Below are 23,526 nucleotides of genomic sequence, written 5' to 3' on the forward strand. Positions count from 1 at the left end.
TTCAGAAGCTGACATCAGAAGGGGCCCACATGTCTTCATGTATGTTTTCTACAAACATATATGTTCAATGTAGTGGTTGTAGAGAAACCTTTCTCTGTATTTCTAACTGCTTATATCACAGAGAGCTCTTTATAATGTAAACTTGCTAATTTCCCTATACATGGAACTATATTAACCCCATGGCTGGGGACAGGGTTGGGGAAAAGGCAATATTTTCTAAGTGTGGGTTTGTTGAGGGATCAGAAAGTGGAAGGTCTACTCATGCTACAAGATTTGTGTTTCTTCCCAGTCCACTTTTTACATTATAAAGCATTTATAAGAACACTTGTGTCTCCTCCCACCAGAGCTAATGTCTCTTTCCTGGAGTGGGTAGAGATTTTGCCCTGCCTGGGCACCATTTCCCCACACGTTAGGTGCCCTAACCAGCATGGCCATCCCCTGAGCTTCATGGAGATACAGAGTGTTCCGAGACTATAAATGTCCCTAGCTGGGTCTTTTGTTCTGTTGTGGTTTTAAGAGAAAAGTCTAATGACTGGTTCTTGAAAAGTTTTCTCTTCTTTTCTTTTTTAAAAGTGAATGACTTCTATTGTCAAATGATTTTAGGCCAAGGTGATAAAAGTGCTTTCTCTTCCTTCTTTGAATCCCATTGCCATCCATTCTACTCTCTAGCTTATAAGGTGGGAAGAAAGTGATGGCTACAGCCTTGGTATATCTGGGTATCTGCACATCTGAAATATTCCATCACCCCCCCACACACCCTGACCTGCCACATTCATAATTTACTGAACGTTGAGTGAATCACTTGACTGTGATGTCATTGCATTTCATGAGCCTGTGATCTCACATGCAATAAAGATGACACTGTTTCTGACCTCAGACCTCAGTTGTCCTAAGGCTTTCTGTGGATAAGGTACTGTATAAATAATAAACATGCATTTGTGCAAACAGAAGGGAAAGAAATGAGATCTCAAAGATTAGTGTGGGGCAAGGACTAGAATGACAAACTTTGAGTCACAGTATGTCCGAACCAATTCTTAACCTTGTCTTGGTATTGCCCACTTGCCTCTTTTTGCTGATTGCTTTGGACTTCTTCATCTCCGGTAGCATCAGTAGGTATTGACTAAGTAAATTCAAGGTGAATAGTCATGGACTGGCAGCATAAAAGAAAGGCCAGAAGGCATATAACTGCTTGTCAACCAAAAAAAAATCTTGAAATCTTTGCCATGAAAAGCCCCTTTGAAATCTTGCCGCGGTATGCACATCAGCTGTAGCAGCATGCGACATCCCGCAGACAGTGCTAGAAATTCCCGTTGTCACCTACCATTGGAATGTAGGGTTCCCTAGCACATAAGAAAATCTTTGGATCGGGACTCCATTTGGCCTTTCATCATTCAATCCTCAGCCAAGAATGGAAGGCATGAGTCAATCTGTCTCTCGATGCCAGGAGAAACTAGAATCCCCACATGAGCTTTTATTTCATTCTTTTCATTGAAATATGCCATTTTTTCTGGCAGTTTTCACTGTCCATGCCTCTGAAATTGATAAGACCTATTGAATGCATTAAGGAGTCATGGTAGCTCATCAGAGTTCTTAATGCATTCAACAGGATACAAAGAAATAAGCACTAAAGGAATCTTAAAGGTTGAGTAACGTGTGCGACTTTCTCACTTTTATTTCATGATGTCTGAGTATGCAGGTGTGGGCATGTGAAAGAAGGGAGTATTCGTGACTGAAGTGTTAGCATAAGCCCTTACCAAGTACCCTATAGCTAAGAGTACCATTAAATAGAGCTGTTCTTTGGTATTTCCATGTAGCAAGTTTCAAACTGTCCCACTCAATGACTTTCCTAGTAATCTCTACTTTAAAGAATGAATTCGTTTCACCACATGGGGAAAATGAAGGAATAAAGTCCTGTGTCATGCAAAGCACTCTATTTGCCCTAAAGCCAGACATATCATCTAGTTCTTCAGCACTGTTGAAGAGACTGAAGAATTAAGATTGAATTAATGGTGAAATACCCCATTAACTCAGGCTGTAGGATGCTGGCTGAGAATGGATTGGAAACTTCTAGGGGTGAGGGAAGAAGAAAAATGATATTTTTCAAGACTTCAGCTTCATTTTAGAGCCACCTTGTGAATGTCTTCCACTGACTTTGTGGTGAGAGAAGACAGAAAGGAGAGTAAGCTCTCAGGACACCCTATTGCATCATCTCAACTGCCTTGGAAGTGAAATTATTGAAGGATCAGTGTTGAGGAAAAAGGAAATAGAATGGAAGTCACTTGGAGGGGTTCATGAGAGAGGCATTCCTCAAGCCTATGCATAAAAAATTATCTCATGGACTTTACAGAATGCCTTGTCATGCCCTTATCAAACACTCTAGCCAGATAGTTGCAAGAAGATCTCTTTAATTGGGAAAACCAGGAACTCAGTTCAGACCATGGTGGTAAAAGCACTGAATCCAAGCCTGAATCCATTAAGAACAGTAAAGTCCCGCTACATTCTGTTCAAAATCTAGAGCGTTAAAGTTCAATATGAAGAAAGTGAATGACTAATCTAAGGGGCCTACAGAGCAATCACTAACTCAGATTGTTCTAAATAGTCAGTTTACCACAAGAGAACAGAGGGACAGCCTGGCATTAGAGAATGTTTCCAGCTGGGTGGCATATTGACTGAATTAAAATTGATGACATGACCTTCCTAGAAAGATGTGAATATGATGGGGATCTGAAAGTATCTATGTGTATCTCTTCAATTGCCAAGACCAAAAAGGAGCGAAAAAAATCAGGTCAGCACACTGAAACCTCCTGAATAAACCTACAGGAAGTAATAAGAAACTTTGTTTTGTTCGAGGATTAAAATGATCCCTGGTTACATTAGAGTTCAATAAACTTAAAAAAATAATAATTGTCCTCTTCATATCCAGAACTCAGCAAATCCAGCAGGTGAAGGAGAGGCTCCTGGAACTAAGCATCACTTTTTAAACACAGAGACCAATAGCTCTGGTAATTAGAGGTAGCACAGCTTAAAAGAAAGAACATTTGCCCAGAAGTCATGAAACCTAAATCATATTCTTGGTCCTGTCACCTACTATCCCTATGACTATAGACAAGTCACTTAACCTCTGTGAATCTCAATTTCCTCATCTATAAAATAGGGATAATCTGACTTTTGTGAGGGTCAAATGGAATATGAGATTGTGGTTGTGAGGAAGCTTTTTAAAGGAATATATTATTAAAATAATTTTATTAATATAATACTCTACAATTTACTGAATTCTTTCCCCAGAACAATCTTTTGAGAAATTTAGTGATACATAGAAGACCATCTAGAGATAGACAACCAGGACGTCAAAGAACCTTATGTTTGTATCATAAGATGATTAAAGCAACTGGAAATGTTTAGCCAGAGAAGAGCAGACTTAGAGGAAACATGACAGGTGCCTCCAACTGTATAAGGAACTATTATCTAGAATAGGAATTAACTTTTTATGTTTAGCCCAAAAGGGCAGAAATGAGAGCAACAAGTAGGTAGAATTTGCAAAAACACAAATTTAGATTTGATTTCAGGAAAACCTTAACAATTCAAGCTGTCTAAAAGCAGAAGGGGCTACCTTGAAAGGTGGTAGATTCCTCCTCCTTGATGTCTTCAAAAAGGCTAGATGACTACCTGTCAGATAAAGATTCCTTTGGTTTATGAATTGGCTTTTATGACTTCTAGGGTCCATTCTAATTCAATTCTATAGCCCTGTATTAAAAATACTATTTCTTACAAATGAGGAAACGAGCTTAGTTTGTAGTGTAGTGGGAAAGCACAAATTAATTAATCAAATATGGAAAACTCCCTTGGCAGATAATAGTTTTCTCTTCCTTGGAGATTTTTAAACCTTTAAAGTAAAAGGGAGACTAGATATTTCTTTTTCTGAGCACACACACACACACACACACACACACACACAATTATTCATCTGACTTCCCTTATCCATAAAATTGGCTGGAGAAATGGCAAACCACTTAAGTATCTTTGCCAAAAAAAAAAAAATTCCATATAAGGTCACAAAGTATTGGAAATGACTGAAATAAATCAATTACTAAATATATGCATATGTAGGGATTCTTATTCTCCTATGTGTTGGCCTTGGATGTCTCTTCTAACCTTGGAATTCCATAGTTCTATATAGTTAAAAGACTGAAATGTGAACCCTGACTGCAACTTCTCATTAGCATGCATGACTTCTTATAAGTACAATGAGGATACCTGTATTATTTTCCTTACCTTGTTGTTGTAAGGATTCCAGCTCTGGAGCATTTTCCTCCTTTTTGTAGTGCCTTACATAGTACAGTAGAAAAACAATCTGAAGTGTTGACATGTCTAACCAAATAAATAAATCTCAAGGAAGAGTGAAACACCACCAAAGAGACTCAGAATTCTGGAGGGGAATGAAAGAACAAAGACTAAATCTATGATTTCATTGATATGGAGAGCCCCTAGATGAGGAATATTCCACTACAAATGCAGGTCAACACCTTCCTGAAACTTGTAGCTTCTAGTCTAGTCTTGCCTAGAACACAGAGAGGTTTGGTGTCCTTGCTTAGGGCCAAAATGGGTTATCTCAGAGATACAACCAAACCAGGATGTCTCAGAGATGTAAATTGAATCCAGGTCTGCTTGGTTCTAAGTTCAGCTCTTTCTTAACCATATCACTTTGTTTCTCTGGCACATATATTCTTTGATCTTTTGACCATTTGTTTATGTTTAACCTGCCTAATTTAGATCCCTAATAAAATCAGTGAAGGAGAATCTGACTTCTTTATGGGCTTTATGATTCATCATATTTTTTCAAACTCATTCTGTGGATGTAAAGGAAATGTGATTATAAAGGAGGACATAACAGATAATTGGTTCTCCTCAAGATCCATTCAGTAGCATGGGGGTTCAAATTATGTTGCCTCTCTATTTGGGGACTAAATTTCAACAGAGATGAAAAGAAGGCAACCAATTTTCTGGAAGAAATTCTAAAGACAGTGAATTGAACCACACAAGCTTTAAAAAAATGAACACTTTCACTAGGTGACTATTCGTAGGAGATGAACTGTCCAGAATTGGTCTACACTGAATTATCTGCATGGAGATTGGTCAGGAGAAGGTTGTACATGAGAGGCAGAATCATTCCCTACATCTAGTGACCCAACTGACAACTTTCCTATTTCCTATCTCCAACACAAAATGTTGTGATTTATCCCACTATGCACATATGTATTCTGGGATCTTTTCCTCCTGAGAAGTATGAAAGAAAAGGTTTGGAGGGAAGAGAGCAAAAGAAAAAGCAACAACAACAATGGATTGAATGAGGAGACGGGGACCTAGCCTTAGCTCTCTCTTAGCAATTGTGTTTACTTGACCTCTCCATTCTTCAATTTCTTCATTTGCAAAAGGAAGAAATCAGGTTACATTGTCTCTAAGCTTCCTTCTAGCTCTAAAATATCTATGATTATATAGATTTAAATGATTTACCATCTGAAAATTACCAGTGTGGTAGGACTTGCCTTGACTGCTATGTAGAGGTCATCCAAATTTATGTCCAAAATGTGAAGTGTCAAGAGAGCTTAAGCACATAGTTCTTCATTCTTATGCCTTTGTTTTCTAGACTGACTCATGCGAACAGTAGAAAAACTACTGATTCAGGAGCCAGAGTATTTGGATTGATATCACAATCCTGATATTTACTACCTATGTGTCCTTATGCAAATCACTTACATTTCTTTGGCCTTGGTCTCATCATATATAAAATGCAGCGTTGGACTTGATGAACTCTGAAGTCCTTTCCAATTCTAGTTCTATGATTTTATGATGTGAAATGGACCAAAAAGTACTAGAATAAAGAGTTTAAGAGTTTCTGGTCTCAGAAGGAGAATTTCAAAGGAACTTGAATTTTGGTCATGAGTTCATTTACTGTGCTCTGCACATGGTAGGCACTAAAGAAGTGGGGAAGTAGAAACCAAAGCCGAAGTCTAGTGGCTTGGGTTTGAATCCCAAATCTTCCACTTAAAGATTCACTGAGATCGTGAATGAGTCCTCAAACTTCTCTGTGCCTCAATTTTCTCATCTCTAAAATGAAGGGTTGGACTATATGACCTCTGAGACCATCTTTTTAACTTTTAATTTTGATTTTATTTTTTAATCGATGATCCTATGAGGCTAAATCTAATTTAATAAATTTCTCTTGTGAGTAAGGCTCAATTCTAAGTGCTACAAAGAATATATTGATGTATAAGCCAGTCTTTGCCTTCAAGGAGTTTACATTCTTCCAGCTGGAAAGATAATATAAATTTTAAAAATCTATAATGTAAAGGAGTATTAGGTAAGTAATGAGTGATCCAAACTAATTGTTACATAAATATGGTGGAAGAAGGAATCATTTTCATGATCATCATTTGAATGATCAAAGAAGGTCAGTTCCCACAGATACTCTTTGAGACTCCTCTATTATGGGAAGAGAAAAGGGATGTAGGGAGCAGGCAGTGGTTTTATGACTTGGAAACAGGGTTGGGGAGCAGTTCAGCAGGGGAAAATAGAGGGCCTTGATGAAGCAGTTTGATGTAGAAACTTTAAGGGCAGGGGAGTTTGAGAACTTGCTGCTCTTGCTCCAGTGAGAAACAGAGGTAAATCACAAGAGAAATCAAATTGAAAGTCATTTGATGAAGGGAACCTGGGAACTGGAAAGGAACTACAGAAAAGGATAAGTGATTACACATAAAAGATCTGGAGGCAACTTGACAACAGAATTTAAAATTTCTCATTTTTTACTGATAAGATATGAGTTATACACCCCTCTTTTTAGAGAACAGTCAGGTAGATGGTTAATGAATAGAAAATAAGCTACTCAGTTAAGTCTTACTTAAAAGGAAGCAGTGTACTATAGTCCACTAAATTTATTCTTCTGCTTTTGATTATTTTTAATTGCTGTCACTTTTCCAAAAGATAGGCAATATCACATAGTAGAAAGGTGACTATACTTGGAATCAGGAAGACCTAGGTTCAAATCCTGTCTCTAAGAGTTAAATGGAAGTTATGTGACCACAGTTAATTCAGCTGAAGTCTATGAAGCTGGTTCCTTCTTTATCAAATGTAGATAATAGCACACCTGTCTTCCAGAATTGTTATGACAATCTAATGAAATAATGTAGGTAAATTCTTTTGTAAATATCAAGGTCATTTATTAACAAAACTACTAATTAGGATGACAGTTAAGTATGAATTGGTAAATACATATCTTAAAAAATAGTTTGTTAATTTAAAATATATCACTCTTAACCTAACAAAGCATTGTCTAGTCAAGTTCTAAAATATCTGTATTAGAATATTTTGTAACTAGCACATTAATTGTTTAAATGAAAAAAGATACCACTAAAATGTGTCCTCTCAAGTAGGTAACATTCCCCCTTGTAATCTCTATTTAATCAGATTAGTTACTCAGTAAACTCTTTGTGCTGATAGAAAACACAAAATCAACTTTTTGACCTATATCTTTATTACCAATTTCATAAAAGCATGGCCCAAATGGTTGATGTTTTACTGTCCCTGTAGTACAAATGTCCATTTCTCATTTCAAATAGTGCTGGCAGAGAAAACAGTTGTGATTCTTATGCCTATGAAGTTGAAGGTGCTTTCTTTTAGGACTATTCAGAGCTTTCACTTTTCAGTGGAAGCCCTGCAACCTGTGGTCTCTTTGAAAGAGGCACAAGAGTGACCTCTGGACTTAGCATCTCATTTTTCACATCCCTGAATGATGCCAATTCCGAGATGCAGGAATCAGGATTGGATAGTAGAAAGAAGAGCAAGCTTCTAACCTAGGATAACTCCAAAATAATCTCTGTAATAAAACTTACAAATATTTGGCTCAGGTCTAGGGGGGCCCCCCAAAAGAAGATAATTTCTTTCCTTCCAGAAAAAGTAATTTGGCTCACTTCTAAGGGGCTCTCCTAAAAGTGGGTAATTCCTTCCCTTCTAGAAAAAGTACTCAGTGTACAATGTAAGGATTACATAAAGAATCTGTTTCCAAAGAAAATGCTTAAAACCCAAAAGACTCTAACAAATACAGAAACATAAAGGAATCATTGATGACACATTATACTCTACAAAAAGGCAAAGATATCTTTGTGGCACTGATGAAATTATATTTATCTTTCCTTTCACACTTGTTCTGTCTGGCCACTCAGAAAGCCCAGATCTCCAGGGCATGGCTTAGGTTTTCTTATTTCTTTCAACTCCAGCATCCTTGTGGTGAGGGTGCTTCTTCTTTGTTGTGAAAATCACCTCCCAATGAGTACCTAGTAACTAACTCAGAAAACCTAAAAGTTATAAGAGTTCCAGATTTCAAGACTGTACTTTCATTTCTCAAGATTGCTGGTCTTCAAGGAAGAAACACAAAGAAGATGGTGACTATTCAAGCTCATATAAGCAAGCGCATGTTCTTACTGTCCTGATGCTGGGGTGTAGTGGTGGGGTTCTTTCAGTTCCCCTCCCCCTTGTTAGAAATTCAAGGGAGAAAAAGCTCTGGAATAATCTCAAAAGAGAACAAGATTTTTTCCTCAGTTCCCCATAAAGTTCACTGAATGGGCAGCTCCTCCTGACTTTGATGGCCAATCATTTTCAACACAACCCCAGACATTGGTGACCAATTGCTACATCATGCCATCAAGGTATACATGTCTTTCAATAAGGAGCCAGAGCACATATTCCCTAGAAAGAGACCAAAGCACCTGCCTAACTCCTTTGGAAGTTCCTAATCTAGCAGATCTTGATCACTCCTGTTACAGTTAAGAAAATGAGGACCAGAGGGTACCATGCATCCAGAGACATCCTCTTTTCAAGAAATTTTCCCTCTCTTCTATTACAGTGTTTTGTTAGGACATTGAAAGGATCTTTGTTGACTGTCTCTTCAAGCTTATGAGCAGAAGCAAGCAATGCTTGCTCTTTCTCTCTTGACCCTATAAGATCCCAGGTTTTAAGAATCCTCCTGGGGGCTACTGGAAGGGGTAGATTTATACAGGTTATGGCCACATTGCTAAGCATGGGGCAAAACCCCAGACTACCTCCCTTCATTTAGGTATCTTCATTCCATTCTGTGCTGAAAAAGTATGGTGGGGAAGAAGAGAATAGCCCTTAGAGAAAACACACAGACACATATTGCCATAAATGACCTTCTTTACACCCTTTCCACTCCCCATCATGAGAAATAGAAAGTTGGCTTATAAAGCTCTTAGAAAAAAAAAAAACACGTTATTGTTTGTATATTCTTTCTCAGATACCTTTGTTCTAAGTCTTTTAGATGATAAGAACCATCCGGCCATGGATATATATTTGTGTTTATATATATGTCTCATCCTCTTACTGGGACTTCATGAATTCTATATTAAAAGTTATAACTTAACAGTACCAAAATTGGGTTAGTTAAATGCCCTCTTTGCCTTACCATGATTATGACAAATGCGCTGAAAAGGCTTCCAGAAAGGCAATCAAATTCTCTTTTCTCATTTGCATTTCTAAAATTCTTACACAGGTATACCTGTCTCATAGCAGCTTGGGATTTTTATTTTTCCCTAAGCATGTCCATTTCTGGCCCAATCTAGCATGGTTTTAAATCTATGCCTTGGAGAGCTGTGATGAACGGCTTCTATAAAAAGAGGCTGCAGTAAAGTCTTAAGTACCTTCACTTAATCAAGGAATAACGCATAATGTCTAGGATAGTGACTACTGACTAGAGGCAACCACCTAAAGGCACAGTAGTAATGGCAAAATGGCTTCCAAATTTACATTGGGGAACTGGGAATGTATAAATGAGATGGAGATAATTCTTCCCCTTTCAGAAAATGTGTTGACTCCCAGAGTGCCAAGGCTGTGAGGCAGAGATCATGGGGGTGAGGGTGGGGTATATTGTGGAGAATGGAGGGGGGGTCCCATGGGCTTCATGTTATTTTTATCTCTTATTGTCTTGTTTTATTTTCTCCTTAGATTTCTCTAATTACCTATCTTTTTTTCTCTCCACTCTTTTCGGGGCTACTTTCTAACTGGATCCACCACAGGAACGCTCTGGGGTAAATATCTTCTTTGATTTTCCTTAGGGTAAAGGCATATGGGGGAATAATGAGGAGGCAAGAAGAGATAAGGTTGGGTGAGATTTGGAAGTGGTTTAAGTGGGGAAAAAAAGTTGGTGAGTTGACGTAATTGAATATTTTGTTCGTTTCTTTTATTTATTTTTGTGGTTACCATTGAAATCACAGAATCTTTATTTTACATGAAAGTTGAAAATGATAAATAGTTCGGTTCAACAAGCATTCATTAAATACCTACTATGTATTCTAGGCAACAAAGGATATCCAAAATTTAGATGTAAAAAGTCTCATAGCCTATGTGGATCTCACAGTCTAATGGAGGTGGTGGTGGTGAAGACAAGTACAAATAACTATAAAATAAAATACTCTAGCTTCAGTGGACTAGAGAGATACCAAACAAAAGCTTCAATGGTGTCTAAGGGGAAAGGGATATTACTAATGATGGGAGGGGAGTCAGAGAAGAATCCCTATAGGAGATGACATTTAAAATTTTTTTCTCTTAAGTAATAATAATGTACTGAAGCAAAAAATTGGATTGGATTGCATATTGCCATTTTCAGAGTATCTATCTATTTTTCACTAAATTAACTCTGCACTGGAGATTTAACTTAGTATGGCTCTAAGAGGAGAAGTTTGAGAACTGAAGACTGGGCAGCCATCTGGGGATCTGAATTTTAAAATTCAAGTCAATCTTCATTTTTCTGAACAGCGTCTTAGAGCCTCCCCAGTGACTCCATTTTTGTTGGTAGTGGTGGTATGTTTTTAATATGTATAACAACATCTTCCAAGAGAAAGCTATTTTGGAAATATATTGAGGACCTGGGATACAAATTATAAATGTCAAGTGGGCTCTGCATAATCTTATTTTCTGTGCTAGCAATCAATAGGCATTTATTAAGCACATACCATATACCAAGAATCGTACCAAGTAGGAATATGAAGAAAAGCAAAAACAGAGTCTCTTCCCTCAAGAAGCTCACACTCTGTTGGGGGAGGAGAAATGCAATGAAACAAGATATATACAATGTAAATGGGTGGTAATTCTGATGAGAAGGCACCAGTGGTAAGTGAGGTTGGGGTAATAGAAAAAGCTTTTTTGAAAAACAAAAATAAGTTTAAGCGGAGTCCTGAAAGAACTCGGGAGATGAAAGCAAGGAGGTAGAGAATTCCAGACATGGGGATTTGGGAGATATAATGCCCTGTATGAAGGCATCCAGGTGGCACAATGAGTGCTGGGCTCAGAGTCAGGAAGGTCATCTTCCTGAATTCATATCTGACTTCAGACACTAACTATATGACCCTGGGAAAGTCACTTAATCCTGTTTGCCTCAATTTCCTCATATGTAAAATGAGCTAGAGAAGAAATGGCAAATCACTCCAGGATCTCTGCCAAAAAAAAAAAAAAACAACCCAAATGGGATGATGAAGAGTCAGCCATGACTGAAGAACATTTGAAACAATATGTTGTATGAGAAATAGCAAAAAAGGCTAGTATGACTGGAATTTTAGAAAAGGAATAAACTATAAAATGATTAAAAAGACAGGAAAGGTATAGGTTATAAAGGACTTTAGAAAGAAGAGAATTTTATATTTCATTCTGGAGGTAATAGGAGACCACTGGAGTTTATTAAATAGGAACTATAGCAGTATCTGATGAAACAGTGATTATAACCCTTGAGCAAATCTTAGAGTTGAAACACCTGTTAAAATCAACATCTCATGATTACTCAAACTTTCTTTCACTTCAAACCTTGAATGAAAGTATTTGAATTTTATTTCTGTTCTTAATCTTTCATTTTATTTTACTTTTTTCAATCAAACATTTAATTTCTCCTTCCCCGATTTAGAAGAAAAAAATCCTTGTAACGAATATGCATAGTCAAGCAAAGCAAATTCCCACATGACACGATGAAATGAATGATTTAGAGAAATATGGGAAGACATATAAACTGATACTGAATAACATGAAAAGAACCAGGAGTACAACTATTCATAGCAATATTTTAAAGATTTTATTTTCCTGACCAAGTTTCTGGAAGCTTGTCTTTTTAAATTATTTGGAGGGAGAAGAATAGAAAAGGGAAGAGGAATAAGATCTGTCATATTTCCAGTGGTTGTAACTGGCTTCCCTTTTTAGATCTCTTCTAAGTTTTAGTAGCCAAAGAAAGCAGAACTTTGAATTGTATTCATTACTTTATTTACTATGCACTACATACAATAGTTAATATTTTGTTATTTTTTTGGTGGCCCTAGCTAGGTAGTTGATTATAATTTCTTTTATTTTTAAACTCTTACCTTCCATCTTGGAATCAATACTGGGTATTTATTCCAGGGCAGAAGAACGGTAAGGGCTAGGCAATGGGTATCAAATAACTTGCCCAGGGTCACAGAGCTGGGAAGTGTCTGAGGCCAGATTTTAATCCAGGACTTCCCATCTCTAGGCTTGGCTCTCAATCCACTGAGCTACCCAGCTGCCTCCTATTGTAATTTCTTTTTGACCCAACCTGATGAAAATGGATAACATAGAATAGATTCCAATTTCTATGGAGCTTTACTTTTTTAAAAAATATCTTGCTTTGTGTATAGTGGTTTGAAGATAATATCCTGCTTGCTTTTCCTTTGTGGAAAACTAATGGAAAGAAATGCAGTTTGCTTTATTAGTTTTATGCTTATTAAAAGAAATGGTACTCTATTTCCTCCAGTAGAAGCAAAATCATTTCCCTAGAGTTGGATATGCAAGGGTATTAGTTGTAGAATAAAGATAAAGGTGAATAGGACTCTGTGCAAATTTAACTATTTGGATCTGTGAGACTGGTAAGAACAGTGTCTGAACTGAGAGCTGTCTCTGCATGAAAACTTAGCTACACAGATTTAATTGGTGGCATGATCCAAGGACCTGCTGGGAAGTCTGCGTGAGGTGCTGACTCTGGAACAGATGGCCTAGTGCAGCGAGAGTGTCATATCTCTTGTTGTCCCCTGCTCACCTCATTCTTTCCCACCCTAATGAGCTCTACAGAGGTGACAAACCTTTAGTTGAAGAGTGCCCAGGGCTAAGTCCCTTGAAGGGATGTGACGTTGGATTCTGTGCTTTCCCTACATCTCTGGATCTCTCTTCTTTTCCTCCTTACTCCAGTGTGTCCGTGGATAAAGTAATTTTTAGTGTCTGTTCCTTTACATACTAATGATATGCTTTGGATGCTTTTGCCACAGAACCAACAAAGGCCGGGATATTAAAACTATTAAGTCTCTGCGTGTGCTCCGAGTTCTGAGGCCACTGAAAACCATCAAGCGCTTACCCAAGCTTAAGGTATAATTTCCCATGTTTCCCATCTCCATGTTCCCTATCACCACCTTATTTCCTGAGCCACTGACCTGTTTTGGTGTCTATTTTACTGGGTAGCTCCCTTTTCTCATGTGGCACCCTAGATCTTTCTACTCTACCCAAGCTAACGGAACACAGTCTGAGAAATCTAGAAAGAGGTCTTTTGCCTCCTGATTATAGTTTGAGACAACACTTTTTTATCCTGTGAGATCATTTGTCTTACTTAGGTAGGTGACGAGTGATTAAATCTGATGGGTATTTCACTAATGAGTCCTGTACTACTGGTATAAGTCAAAGACTGGACCCTCAAAATAGGGAGTGGGAAATGCCTGGGCTTTGTTTGGACATTTTCCTACCAGAAGAAAGATATCCATTGGCCTCAATAAGCTAGGATATTTCTTCTTTTTCTTGCAACAACCTCAGGTGGGGCTTTATCTGAATCTTTTCAAGGCTGAGTGACCAACCAGGTCAAACTTGTCAAGTTTCTGATGCTCTTGCTGACTCCTATCATGCTTAGGGAGATGCTATCAGTATTTGTGAAGGTGAAGGCATCATCAGAGTAACAAAATTCTAGCCCTATGTTTTCGACTAAATGTAGGTACCCAGAAAGCAAGTGGAAATTGAGTCTATATCTCACTTCCTGGGAGTGAGAAGCAGTGTCCTCAGTGGAAGGGATAAACCCTAACCATCAAATTCGCAGAAACCCTTCTTCTTCTAAACTCAATATAACAGGGGGTGGAGAATATCTAAGTTAAAAAAGGACAATAAATTGCATATAGTTTGAGGAACTGAGTATAAACAGGACCTGTATTACTCTTAAAAGCAAGCAAAGCCAGTATGTGAGACTGATTCATGCCCTAAGTACTTTTGATAAGAGAGAGAAGATATCTCAGAATTGGAGGAGACGAGACTCTGAAATTCTAGGTGTAAGAAGTTAGAGGAAACATGGGGCAGAGAGAATTGAACTGTGGAAGAAAAGGGAGATATTGAAGAGAGTTGTTGGCACTCTGGGCAAGAGGTCACATGGTGAAAAGAAGGTTGGCTTTTTTCCCAACTTCACCCACCTGAGAAAAGATGACTTAATTTGACAATTAAGAGATCATTTGGGACTTGACCGAGAGGAAAGATTGGGAAGTGAAAGGTGGGAAGAGAAGTCAGATAGCAAGGGATTAAGGAATAAATGGGAGGTGAGAAAATAAATATGATGAATATATATGAGGTTGTCTGTGAAAGAAAGACATGATAATGGATGGGTAAGGTCAAAGGAAAGTTAAGGATGCAGAAGATCTGGGCATCTTAGTAACCAATAGGAAAGTTGCAAATGGAGAAGCAAGATAAAGAGAATTTGAAATTTAGGAAGGAGGGAATAATAAAGGAGGAAAGTTCCTAGGGGAGACAGGAAGTCATAGGATATAAGCTGCAAGTAGAAGGGATGACACTGGCAAAAAGGGCCACTTTATCCTCTGAAGAAGGAAAGAAAGGAGGACAAGTTGAGTGAATTTGAAGTATGAAAACAGAAAAGAGAGAGCTTACAAAAATTGTCTTTTTTTTTCAATGAAATAAGAAGAGATTCTCTTCTGAGAGGAATGAGGAAGGAGTAGTGTAGGTGACTTAGGAAGGCCACCTTTTATCTTGGTCTGGGGTCTAAACCATCAAACCAGATTGAGTCATATCCTCTCTCTCTGGTATGATCTTATAGTATAATGTAGGTGGCTTTAATGATTGTATGAGTCTACAAGTGTCACTCCCATTCCCCACAGTGTTGAGCTAATTAATCTAGCAATGCTTCACCTAGAGCACTGGAGAAACAACTCCACAGGATATATAAGTCACCGCAGGGTTAGACTCACCAGTGCTCTAAACCTAAAAACCTAGAAAAAAATCCCTAAAATTGGCCTAAAATGCAATGAATTCCCACGTAATAGTTCATAATTTATGGAAAGAGCACTCAAACAGGAGTCTCTGGAGGGAAAGTTTCTAGTTCCAATCTCCCCAATTCACCATTTGAGAGAAGTAAAAGCTTTTGTTTGCATAATCTGTTTATTTTATCTTTCCCAAATGAAGTTAAGAGCATGACTGCCCATTGATATCCACTGGGGGTAATTTTTAGCTCTGACCACAGTACAGAGAACACAAAAGGGAAATCAGGTCTCCAATGGATTTCAAGAATCTTTGACACACTGTGAATGATGTGCTTTGAGCAATTTAAGGAAAAGTATGACTTTAATACTAAATAATATTTAACTAAGAAGTATTGATGATCAGCTATTACTCTCTCGGGCAAAAAGCTAAAAAAGAAACCATTTTCAGTGTTCAAATCTAAGAATATCACTATTATCTTTGTGACCCTGGACAAGTCTCTCCTGGCCTCAGTTTCTTCATTTGTAAAATGAAAAGATTGAACTATAATTTCTCTAAATGATCTTTTACCTCTAACATTTGTTATTCAATGAGTGTTCACAATAGAGGTTTGGGCCAGAGTTTCTCCACCTACATGCTTAAAGGGTTGAAGGAGAGCCATGTTGGCAAAGACGTGGCATGCATGCCCTGGTGTGCCAGAGGGGGCTGTTCCTTTCCCTCTCTTCACCAAGCCTGAGGACATTTTTTGCATGCCCTGTCTCTGTCCAGCAGATCAATGGGAGCTCTTCCTCACTCCCCTTTCTGGGCTAATGAAAGGGGTTCATAAGTGACTTGAAGGTACAGTTTATATATGAAATCTCTAAAAGGTTTACCAATTGCAAAATTTGTCAAACACTCATTATGTGTCTCTCTTAAGCACATCAAAGACAAAAATAGGACAGTACAGTTCATGAAAAAAATGTAGACTTACAAGTATAAACAAAATATATTTACAGTTAATACAAGGTTATTTGTGGGGAGGGAGTGTAGCTACAAGGAATAGAAAGGATTTGGAGTCAGGAAGACCAAAGTTCAAATCCTTCCTTGTATTCAAACTAGCTAGTTAATTCTAGGTTAAGTCACTTAACCTCTCCTAGCCTCTATTTTCTCATCTATAAAGTGGGAATAATAATAACACCTTCCTCAAAGGGTCATTGTGAGTATAAAATGAATTAATTTAGTATGTAAAGCACTTTATAAACTTTAAAATACTATTATTATTGAGGAGAGGCAAGACCGGGACATGTTTGTAGATAGCAGAGAAGGAAGCAGGAGATAGATGTTGGTAAGAGAGAAAGAAGGAAAACAACTGATTATAGTAATAGTCTACCAGAAGAAAACAATCTTTCAACTTGAAAATGATATATTTGCTATAGGTTCATTTCACAACTCTGGACCTCATTTTTGCCATCTGTAAAAATGAGAGGAATTGGCCTACATGGTTTCTGAGGTTTTTTCAATTCCAGCATTCTACAATTGGATTTCTGTGCTTCTTAGCAAAATAGAATTCTCCAAAAAAGACAGCTTTGTGGAGTCCTTCACAAAGGAACATGCATGGATGGAATAGTTTTGAACTTCTTGGCTCTCTTATATATCTTTTAATCTTATTGCTTTGCTCTACTTTCCACATGGAAGAGAATATTTCTCTTTTTCCTGACAAGTGGTCTTTTCATTTCTGCCCAGCAAAGGTTTCTTTTGTCCCCTCTGGTGCCTTTTGATTAGGAAAAGGAGTTCTCCTCAAAGGGTCACTCTGAGTTGTAGTTATGTGATGAGGGGTTTATTTTTCCTTGGCTCCAGTCAAATCTTCGGGTTGATTTTGGAAGACTAAAAACTGGAAATGAAATCCCAATGGCTTTACAATGCACATTAGCTCCTTCCATAGCTATTGGTGGTTATGTGAAAAAAAAAAGTCAGGTTTTGGTGCAAATCTGAATTGTCCTGTGCCTCTCAAATCTACCAGCTGACATTTGTTCTTCTCCATAGGCTGTCTTTGACTGTGTAGTGACCTCCCTGAAGAATGTATTCAACATACTCATTGTCTACAAGCTCTTCATGTTCATCTTTGCTGTCATTGCAGTCCAACTCTTTAAGGGGAAATTCTTTTATTGCACAGACAGCTCCAAAGATACAGAAAAGGAATGCATGTAAGTGCTTTAGATGGGTATGAAAGCCTACCTTCAAACTGAGAAAATATGTCCACTTGAGTCCTGGGATGATGGAATCAATGCCTGAAGGGATTAGTTATTTAGTTATTACCTGCAACTTTAATTCCAATAGTCACCTACATGTATAATTCCCACCCAACAGGATTCAAATTAACCCAACTATGCAGAGTTATCTAGCTAAACATGAGTCGAATTCTTTTTGTATTGCTCAGGTACAGGTAGATGAGAGTCCAAAAAAAAAAAAGGAAGCTCTTTTTTTTTTTTAGAAAAAGCAATAATTTAAAAAACCCGTGGATATTGCATTCAGCATAAAAGTCCATTTTTCCCCACTGGAAAAGTCCTGGGGTGTGTGTGTACAGAGGATTGTTTCTTCTTCAAGCTAAATAAGTAGCTCAAATCAAGGTCCATGGTTGCATTCTCTTTCTCCCCTCCTCTTGTTAGGCTTAGAAATTCTCACTTAATGATTCAAACAATAGAATAGTCTTAACTTAGGATGATCATCCTAACTTATCATTCAGAAGTCACTTCTATCAATACATAAGATCAGGCTATCTAAAGTAGTCTACTTTGGATTATTTGGAAATAAGTAGGGACGTAGTCCATTTTTTTTTTTGTCAGGATGACAGAAATGCATCAATTATTTTCACACTTAAGGTTGGTCACTAGCTCACTTCAATTGAATTTAATTCATTAAGTATTTATTAAGTACCTCCTTCATGTGGCAGGCATTGTGCCAGCTTCTGGCTGTACAAAGATCAAAAATAAATACCTTACTTCCTACTAGGAGAAAATTTTCTATATGCAGATAATTAAATACAAAATATTCCCAGAGTAATTACAAACTAATTTGGAAGAAAGTATTAATAATTGAGTAGACAAAGAAATGCTTCAAGGAGAAGGTGGCACTTGAGTTGAGCCTTGCCTAAAATGGAAGTTGAGATTCCAAGAGAAGGAAATGAGGGTAGAGAACCATTGTTTCATCCTCCTCTCCACCAGACCTTTTGCAAACTAGCTAAATGCATTTGAGTACTTGGGTTCACCCTTTGTCCTATTTCTCTCTCAAATTCCCATAATACATCTGATTTTTTTCCACTTTTCCATCTACCCTTATTTCTATAGCTATGGGGGAAAACGGGTGGAAATATGTCAAGAAAGGAAAGTCTTTCTATAAATTGCCTATTTATGTTTCTTCTCACCCTCTTCCCCACACCAGCATCAGCATGTCTTTGCCCAGAAAAACTATAGATTTTTCCTCTCTACATTGTAAACTATGATGAAGAGGTCCTGCTTTTGCTTTTTCTCTATTTTGCAGAGGCAACTATGTAGATCATGAGAAAAACAAGATGGAGGTAAAGGGCCGGGAATGGAAACGCCATGAGTTCCACTATGACAACATCATTTGGGCTCTGTTGACCCTTTTCACTGTGTCCACAGGGGAGGGCTGGCCACAGTAAGTAATGGAACTTGCCTCTCTCTTAATGAACCCAGAGTGAGAGTACGTGGTTGATTTGAAAAGATGATTCAAGTTGAACAAAATTGACTCTGCCATTATTCAAGTGAAAATAAGTGGTCCTTATTGAGCAAGGTAGACAGAAAAGTGTTAGCACTTAATCCCTTCAGGCAAAAATTGAGAGGAGGATGATAAATTAAGAAAGGTATTTGAGAAAGGATTCTGTGGGCAATTAATGTAGGGTTTGAGAGGCACTTAAAGAACAAAGAACTTTTGAATATTCTCACACACACATATATAGACACTTTTTAGAAGGATAAGGACCACTGAGTTTCTCAAAACAGCTCCACTCTGGACTGGGGTTCTGCCTGATAGCATCAGAACTATGGACCAAGGTGACTTGAAGGCTGGAAATAAGAGCAACATTACAGGGACAAAAAAAAAAATTGAAGTCAGAGAAACCTACTCTCTCATTGATTTTTATGAGTAATGCCTATTTCCTTATTTCCAGTTAACAACACCTATAACTGACCATGTAGACATCCCTCAAACTACTCTTGTTAATCAGGTGACAACAAATCCTGCTCATTTACAAAGAAATCACCAATATCTTGACAACTCTATTTACATACCTAAACTATGGAGCTAAAAAAAAATAGCATTGTACTTTTGCTCTAGAATTGATGGAAAAGGTGCTAAGAACAATTTGCCATTTATATTGATCCAGCCTGTTTATGGGCATCAGAAACTGATGGAATATGCATAAATTTAAAGAAGTAAAGCAGAGAAGAGGAGATATGTTCTTGGATCATAGAACCCAATTCCATGCCAAAACTTCTATCATTCAACCTGTGATTTGGACTGGGCAGCATGGAACCAATGGAAAAAAGTGGTGCATCTGAAATCAGAAGACTTGGTTTCAGATCTTAACTCCACCATTTACTAGCCATAGGATCTTTCTATATGCCTCAGTTTCTTTATTTAACAGAAGGGGCCAATAATACTTGCAAAGGGTGATTACTGAGGAAAGCATTTTGTAAGCCTTAAAAGAACATTTATTTTTATTTTTATTCTTTTCCTTGCTATTCCCTGTGTCTCCTAGAGTTTTACAGCATTCTGTGGATGTGACTGAGGAAGACCGGGGCCCAAGCCGTAGCAACCGCATGGAAATGTCCATTTTTTACGTGGTATATTTCGTAGTCTTCCCCTTCTTCTTTGTCAACATCTTTGTTGCCCTCATCATCATTACCTTCCAGGAGCAAGGGGACAAGATGATGGAGGAGTGCAGCCTGGAAAAAAATGAGGTAACATAAGCCAGGTGGTGAGGAAACCTTGGGAGGAATTTGCTAATCAAAATTGTTGAGGCAAAAAGCTGAATCATCTGTCCATGGTCCCATGATAGATTGCATTCAGAAGATAATAATAGTAGTAATTGTAGGAACAGTAGATATGGTGCACATTTTGTAAGAGTTTAAAAGGCTTAAAGATAGTGTGGATTGTTCAGGAAATAATTATACTACTGCTGTTAATACTTGATATTATGCAATGATGTAAGGTAAGGTACTTTATACAGACATATACATACATATATACATCAGTATGTCTATATTTTTCTATGTATCTATCTATCTATCTATCTAATCTTTGATTCTTACAATGATCCTGGAAGGTAAGTAGTATTATAGTCTCCATGTTACAGATGAGGAAACTGAGGTTCATAGATGTTACTTTCTCAGGGTCGCATAGCTTACCCATGTTAGTTTCATGAATTATTCAATACCTAAGCACTTCATATGTGTGATATGAAAGTACTTTACCAAGTTTTATACAGAGAGGTAAGATGCCTTCATATTCAGACATCTTTCTTACAGTTCTGTCAAATTGCTCCCAGTGATTTTCCTTTTTTCCACAAATGCAGCTATCCCTTCTACATCTCAACTTTCCCCATCATGATTTCACATTATTGCAGTTTGGCTAAAGAACTTAAATGGAATTTTTTTGCTTTTGCAGATGACACATTCAGGCTAGCAGACAGTACAGAAAAAGTTTAGAAACTCAGAAATGTGTAAAATATGCATATAGTATTATATAATTTCAGCATGTTTTATCTTTTTATGATGTAACTATATACAATTTCTTTTATTAAAATTACAATAAGTAAAAAGTTAAAGTTTTTGGAAAAGAACATGAAAGTCAGCAGATAACACACCAGGGCTGGAAATGTAGAATTATCTTTAAAAGTTTAGTAATCCATAAATGCATATAAGGTACTGTAAATACCCCATAAAAGAAAAAGAAAAAATTCAGACTTCTCCTCCCAGAATTATTGTGAAGATCAAAGAAGAATACAGGATAATTAGATAGATAGATAGATAGATAGATAGATAGATAGATAGATAGATAGATAGATAGATAGATTATAGAGAAATCTATATGCAGGAGGGCCAAAGTTTTTTCTTCCAGATCGCAGGGATACCGTACCCCTAACCCCCATGATTTGGAAGAGATACTTGACTATTAAAATTGTTCTCAACTCTAACATCATGAAAATAAATCTAAGAGTCTAGTTTAGGGAATTTAAGTTCATACTAATAGACTTGGCTTTCCTCCAGAGGGCATGCATTGACTTTGCCATCAGTGCCAAACCGCTGACCCGCTACATGCCCCAGAACCGTCATACCTTTCAGTACCGTGTCTGGCACTTTGTGGTATCCCCATCCTTCGAATACACCATCATGGCCATGATTGCCTTGAACACCGTGGTGCTCATGATGAAGGTAAGAGGACCATAGAACCTAAAGGAAATGAAGCTCTAGGACTCAGATTTCATAGTCACTTTAAATTATTTTTTATCATCTAAAACACTGGGAAAATGTGCTTCCTTAGTGCAAAGTTACTGTCCTCTAATTAGTTTCTTACCATAGGATGCCTCTTATGCCCAACCCAATGGTCTTTTAGAATCCATTAAGTCAAACTTCAAGAAAATAGATGGCAGTATAATAATGGACACAAGCTTCTCAAGACTGTTGGGAAGGGACTAACTTGAAGGGGGATGGAAAAGAGACTTCTGTTAGAAGATGGGATTTTAGTTGAGACTGGAAAGAAATTAAGGAAGCTTTAAGGTGGAGAGGTGGTGGTAGAGAATTCCAGGCATGGGAAACACTTGATAAAAATGCCCAGTGTGGGGAGATGGAGTATCCTAGTCGAGGAACTTTTGTCCTATTCTTCAACAGAAGCTAAAAGGTGTCCACCTTGGAGATGGGACATAGTCAGACTTGACTGATAGGTATTATTCTCTCCACATTGCCCTGATTCTCACTTGCCCTTGTTTCTCCTTCCTGCCTCTCTCACTTCTTACAGTATTATTCTGCTCCCTGTACCTACGAACTGGCACTAAAGTATCTGAACATTGCATTCACCATTGTGTTCTCCCTGGAATGCATCTTGAAGATCATCGCTTTTGGCTTCTTGGTATGTCTTAAGGATTTTGTGTCCCAGATTAGGTCTAGCTTTTAAGTTTTCTTGGGGAGATCACTGACATTTGATTTTGGTATTAGTGCTATTTCAGAAAGAGTTATAATTGTGCATCCCTTAATATAGACTTGTTTAATGCACTGAAATGCATTAGTTAGTATTAAGGCTTAAGATAGTAAGGACATAAAAAGTCTAGTCCTCAGTCTCTTCTCCAACCAGCCATATTTTCAGTACATACTGATCATTTTCACTGCTTTTCTCTCTTTTTTTAAATCTCTCTTACCTTCTGCTTTAGAACCAATATTAAGTATTGATTCTAAGCCAGAAGAGCAGTAAGGGTTAGGCAGTTGGAATTAAATGACTTGCCCAAAGTCACATAGCTAGGAAGTGTCTGAAGCCATATTTGAACCCAGGACCTCCCATCTCTATATCTGGCTCTCTATTCACTGAGCTACTTAACTGTCCCCATTGCTTTTCTCTTAACCATTGACTTATAAGGAGGAGACAGAGAGAAATGGGAATTAAATGAACAGAATTTAGACCTCTTATCTATGCATTAGATCTATAATTCCATTTTCAAATTGTAAAATTTTTGGCAGATTCTTTTCAACCAAATTTTTAAAAATCTTGGAAGAAAATACTGTGCTATTATTTAAGAACTTCACATCTGATCATCTTTAAAAGATAAATAATAATGATATTTCAGAGCTGAAAAGAACATTAAAGTTCTTTTTCTAAAGTTTTCTAAAGTTCTAATTTAGCCTTCTTGTTTCATATATAAGGCAGTCAAGGGCCATCAATATTTTAACTTGGTCACCAAAGACACCAGGATGGAAGTCTCCTCTTTCCCCTTGAGTTATGTACAGTGCTTCTCATGGGTAGGAGAGGGTGGAAGTTAGGAAAGTGAAATGTTTTTCGTACCAACTCTACTTTTCCATCTTTTTCTACTATTAATTTTAATTTTTAAAAACGCAGTTCTGTAACTCTTGTTCTTCAAAGCTATAGGAAGGCTTAGGCTTTAGCTTCAGTGTCCTGTAAGCACCATACAGCAAGACCAGCACATTGGAGAGAGATCATTAGGATGCAGATAAGCCCATTTGGCAG

The 23,526-nt window shown here is 37.5% G+C and overlaps 1 protein-coding gene and 1 non-coding gene across 2 annotated transcripts in view; both read left to right on the top strand.

Moving 5' to 3' along the window:
- Window positions 1-23,526, top strand: part of CACNA1E (calcium voltage-gated channel subunit alpha1 E) — a 667,319-nt gene that overhangs the window by 583,995 nt on the left and 59,798 nt on the right. The window contains exons 28-34 of the mRNA XM_056815619.1: window positions 10,083-10,094; window positions 13,323-13,419; window positions 17,317-17,477; window positions 18,811-18,948; window positions 20,051-20,252; window positions 21,561-21,725; window positions 22,309-22,419. Coding sequence (XP_056671597.1) covers window positions 10,083-10,094; window positions 13,323-13,419; window positions 17,317-17,477; window positions 18,811-18,948; window positions 20,051-20,252; window positions 21,561-21,725; window positions 22,309-22,419 — 886 coding nt within the window. The remainder of the gene's footprint in view (window positions 1-10,082; window positions 10,095-13,322; window positions 13,420-17,316; window positions 17,478-18,810; window positions 18,949-20,050; window positions 20,253-21,560; window positions 21,726-22,308; window positions 22,420-23,526) is intronic.
- On the top strand, window positions 2,298-2,357 carry MIR7263 (microRNA mir-7263). The gene has a single exon (NR_127453.1). It is a non-coding gene; the product is annotated as a microRNA mir-7263 (primary transcript).

This window comes from Monodelphis domestica, chromosome 2 (assembly GCF_027887165.1).
Source record: "Monodelphis domestica isolate mMonDom1 chromosome 2, mMonDom1.pri, whole genome shotgun sequence".
Lineage (NCBI taxonomy): Eukaryota > Metazoa > Chordata > Mammalia > Didelphimorphia > Didelphidae > Monodelphis > Monodelphis domestica.